The sequence below is a fragment of the Lissotriton vulgaris genome, chromosome 3_1, assembly GCF_964263255.1.
Source record: "Lissotriton vulgaris chromosome 3_1, aLisVul1.2, whole genome shotgun sequence".
Classification (NCBI taxonomy): Eukaryota; Metazoa; Chordata; class Amphibia; order Caudata; family Salamandridae; genus Lissotriton; species Lissotriton vulgaris.
Window position 1 is genome coordinate 999,869,311 of NC_141689.1, and position 9,534 is coordinate 999,878,844.

At 39.8% G+C, this 9,534-nt stretch overlaps 1 protein-coding gene across 1 annotated transcript; it reads left to right on the plus strand.

Moving 5' to 3' along the window:
• The first annotated feature begins 7,612 nt into the window (after positions 1-7,612).
• Positions 7,613-9,309, plus strand: LOC147727309 (uncharacterized). The gene is made up of 2 exons (XM_086963090.1): positions 7,613-8,039; positions 8,393-9,309. Exons 1-2 carry the CDS (start codon positions 7,613-7,615, stop codon positions 9,307-9,309), a joined length of 1,344 nt encoding a protein of 447 aa, XP_086819216.1.
• The last annotated feature ends 225 nt before the right edge of the window (positions 9,310-9,534 follow it).

The window sequence follows — 9,534 nt, forward strand, 5'->3', positions numbered from 1 at the left end:
TGTGTCTTCAACACCAGTAATAAAGGTCAATATTTTTCCTTCTTTTAGTTTTTTTGATGAGTTTTATATAGCGCGAACTAGACCCGGACTGAACCGGGTATCGGAGTGCTTTACATAGCACAAGTTACGTTACACAAGGACACACATTAGTTTTGTTAGGCATGGTGAGATTAAGTGATTTGCCCAGAATCACAGGAGGTTTAGCGACATTACCGAGACTCGAACCGGGTTCCCCAGGTCCGAGGTCGAGCGCCCTAGCATCAGTTTCTCATCTATGGAAACCAATATGTATTTAGTTGAACTGGACGGACTACTATTTCCTGCTTCATCAGTGTTACTGTATTCGTGGTAGCTCTACAATTAGCCTTGACATAAGTCTATATCCATGTCTACTAATGCTTGCTAGTGTGCATGTCTTTTGCAACATTTCTCATGGGCACTGAGCTTTTCCAAACTGCAAAGACATGAGGATTATTTTGCTTTGGGACAGCAGTTGCCAATTCCAATTTTAGAGATAGACCATCTTAAGTAAGAATGTTCATGAAATTCATTATAATACAATAACCCACATAAATGTTGAGAGAAAAGGGGGAATGACCTGTAGATCATGTTGTGAAAACTGTCACAACTCACCTTCAGGTATGTTACTCCTCCTTTAAAACTATGAGGGTTTTCTACCTTACATATTGAGAATTTTAAATATATGAGAAAGCATACACATTCCCTTAAATTGAACATGGTTGGAACACTTGTTATCTTGAGTATTCGTTTTATGTTGAGCGTGTCTATGTGTTTGGTGTGGTATCTCCTATTAATAATTTGTAGGTACAAATCTTTTGTGGGGGTGTTATTTGTTTCTATGTTTTTCTAGAAACACAGAGGTCGGGTATCTAGGCATCTTGGCTCTATTGACTTCATCAAGGTGCCACCCTTAATTAGAAAGCCAGATGTACTGAAGCTATTCCACAAACCACTGAGCAGTTTGTGAGTAAGATTTGTTTATGGTAATGATCAATCCCATGAGAAATTACAGAGATTGTTTTTGGAATCCCAAACTCTCCTTCATTAACAAATTACACCCTCAACTCAAGAACACTAGAACAGAAGGAATACATTTCAAGTATTTGTTTAAAAACAAAATTCGGGTATAGTGACAATGATATAAGTTGTAACCACAAGGAAGACAAATAAAACAGCAACAGCAACTTTTAGTAAAAGCATACATAAAGAGAACCCTTCCATTATTATTGTTGTTGTAGCAATCTTACTCCCATTGTACTACTTTTAAGTACTAATCTAATTCTAGCACAGCAGTAAATAAAACTTATTTAAGTTTTCAGAGATGGTACTATACACCTGCATACGTGTATGCAATATAGGCGAAAGTTCAATGCAGGTACAAGGTCTATTATTGTCTCTTGAGGCCAGCAGCACTGATAAGTCAGCAAGTGAAATCTAAAGCCTTCCATCCCTTAGCCATCAACTGGAACCAGAGTCGACTATATATGGCCTTTTCTAACTGCTGCCTGTTGTGAAGAGTCTCCTCTGTTCTGCACTCTATGTGCTTGTTTTTTTATAACCTTCTTTCATTGCTAAAAGATCTTAGCATAAACAGTTAACAGAACGTGGACTGCTCCCTTTCAATTATATTAATTTCACAAGACGGCATGCTTTTGAATATCAACAATCAACAAGACACATAGTTGTCAACCTTCTAGAAACTCTTAAAGTTCAATAGCAAACTAATGTAAAACAAATCAGTCACCCTTTACATTAAATCATGTGATACTATGAAATGTACTCATGTAAGCTTGATTAACATATTTCAGAACATAAGGTTATTAACTCAATGTACATCGTGTTACTCATATGTATTAATTTTTGATTGACTGACTGGCTCACACAACCAGCAGGGGAGTAATCAGAGTATTAAAGGACATACTATTCATAACAGGAGACTCCCAGGTCATTCATTGATTTTGGCTGAATATTAGCCAATCTCAAATGTAAGGAATCTGATACTCTTCCTGACTTCTTAAAATAATAGTTGCAACTAAACCCCATTGAAAATTTGCCCTGCTGTCTCATTTCCCATATTGCATGAGTAGAACGGGGGAGTGGCTAGACTTGAAAGAAGCAGTCAGGTAGGGATTAAAATTGTGGTCTGTGCTTTGTTGCTCCATCATGTTTCCTCTAATTTGTTGGACTCTACTACACTAATTTGCTCCAGGGCAGTATCCTGTTTCTTCCTTCTTTAGGATGCAATGATTCTCTTAGTGTTAAGTATAAATGTGACCGATTTAGCAAATTAAAACTTTACACCTGGTCTATGTGAGTCACAATACCTTCATCTGGCCTGTTTGTACACTGTTTCCCTCTTTTTAAAAATCTGGGCTTTAATGATCATCTAAGATTTTCCAAATAGATTATTTGGAAACCTTTTGATCAAGCAACATGAGAGAGAAAATCAGAGAAACTTGGGGTTCTACATTATGCCTTTTGCAACATATAATTCATGTAATCACGCAGGATTTATTGTGCTCTATGCTATGAAATCAGACATCTCAGACTGGCAGATGTTCTGTGCTGTGTTAGGGTGAGATAGCATGTGTATGCTTGTCGTTCTTATACTAGAGCTTTCAAAAGATTATTTCCCATAGGAGAAAAATTGATAATTCATATGTCAGAACATTGACTACAAATTAACTTGTTTATGTGTTTGATTTTGTGTGATATTCTTTGGTAGAAAGGGAGCTAGACCTCCAACCCAGAGCGTAAAATATGGGTATATTTGAAAGTAGTGCCAGCCTTTAGGTGAAAATTGCAAGGTAAATGAGGAATAACCTGGGTGATTGATTGTAATTTTGATGACATCTCCTCATGTCTGAGTACATCCTCAACATCCTCTACATAATCTTCTGTTAACTCTGACCCATGAGGTTACCAGTCACATGTTTCGTTAGCTTATGAATATCCTCAGACCTCACAATATGGTAAAAGGAGAATTTGGGACATTTAAGTAGCTTTCAAATCTCAATAGGAAAAATTATTGCCATAATTATATTCCTTAAAGAAACCACTTGACAAATTCTCATCCCACACACGGAAACTGCTATACAACTATAAAACTATTTAACATTTTATAATTTCCAATCATATCATATTAAAGTGAAGTTTGTGGTTCAACAACTACCACAAATATCTAGATATTGACAAAGCACCCATTTGAATTGGTCATTTATAGTGCTGCAAAACCACATTTTTTGTGATCAGAAGCAACCAGAACATTAGTTGCCTAGATCACTATCAGAATATTGGAAACATGATAAATGTGTGGACAGAATACTGTGCCAAAAATATTGAGGACCAAAATATTGAGAAAGGAAGTGCCAATAGGTAAGCATAGATTTACCATTCTTAACTCTACATTTATGTACCTTGAAAATATATATATCTTCAAGGTACGTATATGTGAAGTTATGCATAGTAAATCTTTGCTTACTTATAGAAACTTACATTCATGATACTTTTGTCCTCGATTTACTTGATACAATATTTTGTACCATGATATTTCTGTTTCTGATATTCTGTCTAATCACTTGGTTGCATTGCTGAACCTAGATAGTTTGCCCTGTTAATATATATTCAAAAGCAGTCAGCCACATGCTGACATCATCCAAGTAAAAGCGACAAAAATTCATTGCACCAACGGGTGTACAATAATAAAAGGTGTAAACCATACAAAACAGTCTACAATCCTTTATATCAAAGTACAGCAGCTATCAAAATGTTATAATATTAGTACAGTACTATCTCATTGCACAGGCTCATAATGCCGTTTACTGGATTGTCCCAACTTGTATAGCCCCTAATTTCCCAAAAAATTAGCTAGAGACAGGATGCATTACCACAGCACTAGCTACTTCGCAACCAACCCAGTAAGGAAATCAACACCATGCGCTGCACAAACTTAGAAATGTAGTCGTTGGTGGGGAGTGCCAGATATTATTCACTTTCCTCCCTGTCCATGCCTGTCTTTGATAACCCATCTTTACCTGCAACCTTCTATGGAGTTGTATGTGTTTTATTGTGATGCCTCAGTGTCAACACAATAGGACAGCTATTTTGAGATGACCTCTTTCTTTCACTCATTTGACTTATTCACTATGCAACATAGCTTTGGAAAGGTAGCTGAATTTCCCCCGCAAGCAAAGGAAGTTCCCTTGCCTTATGTAAATGTCCTCTAGACCATCACCAGAGAATGGGTTTCCCGGCTGTACAGCATGACGGAGGAGTTACCTTCCTTGTCAGTGAACAATCCCAGGGTTCGATGGGAGTCTGACCTTGGGGTGCCCCTCTTTACCTTCAACCTTCAATGGAGTTATACGTGCTTCATTGTGGTGCCTCAGCATCACATCAATGGGACAGCTATTTTGGGATGACCTCTTTCTTTCATTCATTTGACTTATTCACTATGCAATATAGCTTTGGAAAGGTGGCTGAATTTCCCTCACCAGAAAAGGGAGTTCTCTCCCCATAGGTAGATGTCCTCTAGACCACCACCAGAGGATGGGTTTCCCGGCTGTACAGCATGACGGGGGAGTTATCTCTCCTTTCAGTGATCAATACTAGGGTTCGATGGAAGTCTGACCTTGGGAAGCCCATCTCTCCAAATAAGTGGGGGCATTGCTGTGAAAAGAGATAGCAAATGTCCTTTAACCAAAACACAGACACTTTCCCTTTAACTTCAATATTCAGGTCTGCTAAACTCCACAGTGTTTACACTGGATCAAAGAAGCTTGGTCCTCGATGTGATCATGCTGTTCTAAAGACCCTAAAGACGTTTTGAACCTAGCCTGGTCTTGCCCTACTATACAGTGCAGTCCTTCTCATTTGCGGTCGCTGATAGGGCTGTTGAAAATATTGGCTCCTGTTTCCCATGATTACCTCTCTCTATTGCCCTAGGTAATGCATGTGACTTAACTTGCCCACAAAAAGACTAGTTGTCTGGTTCTTGAAGATTACTCAATGCCATTTGGCGAGGGCCTAGTTTATGGGCCGCCTTCTGAAGCATGAAGACTCGTTAAAAGATGCTTTATTCTGTAATGACCAGGCATTAATGTTTGCATTGCTGCAGACTCTCTTAAAACATATAGGGCCCCTTTGGAGATTAAATGTTACAGCAAATCTTTTCCCATGAATTGACCCTAGCCCTCATAGCTATGACACCGCCCCCTTCCTAGTACTGTTAGGCTCCTACTGGTCCGTCATTTTATCGCTAGTTCTCATGAGTACTCTCTACTGATTTTGGAATTGAATTATATAATTCCACCTTTTTTCCCCCGCCACCTGATGGCTGGATTTCTGGCCTGGGGATTGCATTGACCTATTCGGACTATGCTGCTAAGATATTTGCTCTGCCTATCATGCCTCTGGTACGATATCAACATGCATGACCGATTGTATCATGTAACTTAATTTTGCACACATTTCACAATCTTAAAATTAAAGATGTTAAAATTAAACCAATATTGTTTATGAATTTAAGGGAAGGGGATTCTGCAGGTGAAAAAATATTCCCTCTGTAGAGAATAAAAATGCAAACTGTAAATGGGCATAAGCATACATCACCACATGCTGGACTCTACACTTATACATGAATTTGTGTGTAAATGGACACACATGTAAGTACTCTTGGAGAATGGAGATATTTTGAGTTTCCATTTGTACTTCCCCAAATTCCCATGGTAATCTGGAAGCCTACCAGGATTATCATTTATTTTTGCATTTTGTATCTCAGCATGGAAGAGCTGATCATTAAAAAGCAGAACATTTAACAAAATGCACGCATGATGTCATGTAACGCTGTGGCATTTTACTTCATTAAAAAAATGGGCAGTATAATATATCATTGCATGATATGCAGCAGTGTTTCTGTAAAGCCTTTCTGACATAGCTAAAACAATAGACCTACAAGAAATATTGTTTTTACTATTCATCTAATACACAGAATCCATGACATCCTTACTTCTAGGTCAAAATCAAAAAAAGACTACAGTGTTCCATTTATATTAAAAGAAAACACAGCAGGTCACACCCCTGCTCATAGCACCAATAGTAACTTAGAAACTTTCAGCACATAAATAGTATGTTATGTTCTTCACTGCTGGCATATATTAAAGACGGTTGCATACATTTTATAGACAATGAGAGAAGAAGTAATTCTGTTATGATTCTCCAACTTGCCATTTAGGGGTTTTGCTGTGTAGCAGTCTTGTAGACTCCCTTATCCCACGGGCCTTTATTAAAAAATAAAATGTCACATTGACATACAGAGTCATTCCTTGCCTTCAGACCTTATTTTAAAAAGGGTCTTGCGTCTTGCAGAAGCATGTCCTGCCATAAAGAACTTCTATTATTTAAAGGCGCACTACACTATGGTGGTGGAAGCAGATTTTCCCACACATCATAGAAAATTATATCTAATATGTAGGCATGAATGTGAAACTGTTTAGATCAACTGGTTTATCGATCCCCGACTGCCAACATATTCTAGCAGGTTTTTCGAATTTTCAGAGGAGAGTGTTAATATTTGTGGGACGTATTTAAGTCATTGACTTAGCACTACATATAGGGCCTCGTTACGATGTTGGTCTGACCGACTCCTTGTCAGAATCGGTTCCGACTGACTTGGGTTGGGCGAGTCCACTCGACCGATTACCATGTTTCCGTACACCATTAGGTCGGACTCCCATTGACTTCAAAGGGAGCCTGTGTTCCAGCACTGGCTCCATTGAAAAAAGGTGTGGTTGCGGAACATCTTGCACCCTGTGGCGGGCACCCCATGGTGCCTAGCTCTCGATGCATGGTTTGAGAGTGGGGTCCCATTGTTACCCCCACAGGCCCCAACCGGAGCCCTCCGGGTGAAGGGGGCCTGCTACAGGCCCCCAAAGTCAGTTTCCAGCAGTCGTTCTGAGTCGGACAGACTGATTCGAAAGGCTGTCCGAATCCGACATCGTAATACTTTGGTGGGAAACACGGCCCATAGATCTGTACAGTTCAGCTCCGGCCGACTCTGAGTCTCCAAATTTTGGTCGGAACCGAGTCAGAAAGACCGAATGGGTACCTTCAATCGTAAATGGTCGGTTGGAAATGTTTCTGAGTCGGTCAGAAACATGGGTTCCGACACATGTTAGGAAAATCTGAATGCCGTTTGGAGCCTTTCTGACTAACATCGTAATAAGGCCCTTAGGGGCACATGCATCAGCATTTCATTTAGCGATTCCTTATTTGCAAAAAATAAGAAATCGCAATTAAGGAATCGCAAAATGAAATGCATCATGAAAGTAGCAATTTGTTTTGCGATTCAGTAAAAATCGCAATTTTTACCAAATCGCATTAATTTTGATATTCTGTAATTGCAAATTTGAAATTTGCGAATTCGCAAATAGCGAATTTCCCATATTGCTGCATTCCATGACATCACAACCAGGAAGCAAGGCCACTGATTGCACACACCTGGTTCTAGGGAGAGCTGGAGGAAAGGCAGTTGGCAGTTGGAGCTCAGCTAGGAGGAACTGGGGCTGACTGTGAGCCTGCAGCAGAAGGGGAAATGATGTCAGAAAATGCAGGAGAAGAACTACAAGCCAGAAAAAGAAAGATTAAATTTAGTGACCAAGAACTGGAAATTCTAATAGAGGAAGTAACTCAGAGGCAGGACCAGCTTTTTGGCAAACAATCATTCAAAGTGCCAGAAGCTGCAAAAAGAAAACTATGGCTTGCAATCCAAGCAAAAGTAAACGCTGTTGGGATTGCCCACCGTGACATTACAAATTTACAAAAGCGCTGGTATGATCTGCGCAGTCGTGCAAAGGAAAGGATTGCCAACAGGATGAAGGCAGCTAAGAAGACTGGCCGAGGAACACCCAGGGACAGGCCTAATACCCCCCTTGAGGACTTGGTGGAAGGCACCCTTACTCCAGAGGCAGTTGTTGGCATAATAGATATTGACACCTCAGAGCATACAGACACATATAAAGGTAAGAACACAACATGTGTGTTGCATGTAAATGTGAGTTTGAGAGACCCCTAAGTTTGTTGTAGTTCTTAAGAAATTGTCCCCTTATTGTAGAAATTAAAATGTATGAAATGACAGTAACTACAACCCCTTTCGCTTACTGCACTAAAGCATCATGGGAGTTGTAGTCATTTCAAAATAAAATTCTGAAGTACTATGGCAAAGTCTGTAAAAGTTAATATTTTACAATATGAATGTAAGATTAGGAGACATATAATACATTATGTAGGTTTTATTTGTAAAATTCTTGATTTTACACAGTCATAAGTGCAAAATAAAAAAAGTAACAGACTGTTTGCACTATTTCAATCATAGATACAGGACAGGACAAAAATGAACATGAAGGGTCCGAGTTTCACAGTCAGGACTTTCAAGACACAGATGAATCAAATGCAGCCACATCTTCACCCACAATTGCACGTAGGAGTCTGACAAACAGAGTGCGCCAACTGCAACAGTCAGAGAGTGAGGATGATGACAATGTATCTGTCCAACAACAACAGGCTGCTCCAACCCCAGCAACCCTATGCACACAGCAGAGCAGGCGTAGTAGGTTGCAACAGTTCTATAGGCGCAGGCCACGACCTTCACAAAATCAAACGGCAGGAGAAGATGAAAGGAACGCCAGTGTTGTTGAGGTTGAAATCCTGAAAGTCCAGTGCCTACAAGGCAAAGACATACGTGTCATGACGGGCAAAATTGTTAAAATCAGTCATGACATTGGTGGCATACACAACTGTATTCGGCAAATGTCAAATGTCATTGAGCAAGGACAGAGAGCGACAGCTGAGAAACTTGACCGTATGGCAACAGCAATGGAGAAACTGTGTACAACAATACCAGCACAGCAATTAGCAAGTGACCTTAGGCATCATAGGGCAATGTCCAGCATGCAAGGGTATACCACATTGAGCCATCTTTGCAACACTACAGCTCAGCTTTCTAAGCGAAGAGTTGCCATGAAATTGGAGATGTCACAATGTTGCGGTGATGTTGCCAGGGGCATGATGACACTCATGAATGTTGTGGAGGGTATGCAAAGTGAAGCTGCAAGTGGGAGCCTACTACATGTTGGAGGGAATGATGGGGGCTCAAATGTAAGTAGCCTGCTGGAACCTTCTGTGCCTGGGGGACGCCGAAGCACCAGAAGACAAGAAATTGCAGAGAGGCCTACTTTGGTTGATGCAAAAAATTCTGGAAAGGCATTAGGGGTGCGTGGACGCAAGAAGTAGGATATGACTTAATAACCTATATAGCTTTTGTACAAAGGACATCTGAAGAAAATGCATTGCAATGACTATGACCAGTAAATGCATTTAAAATTTGCTGTCAACACACTGCATGCACTAAGATGTGTCAAGTACCCTTAATCCATGCTAAAAAAACTAAAATAAAAATATTTCAGTTATGCAGAAAGATGTGTTGTTTGATTCTTACCTCTATTAAAAGTAATGTTG

Coding starts and splice junctions, on each gene's coding strand:
- LOC147727309 (XM_086963090.1), top strand. CDS start 7,613: ATGATGTCAGAAAATGCAGGAGAAGAACTACAAGCCAGAAAAAGAAAG. Junction 8,040..8,392: donor GCATACAGACACATATAAAG/GTAAGAACACAA, acceptor TTTCAATCATAG/ATACAGGACAGGACAAAAAT.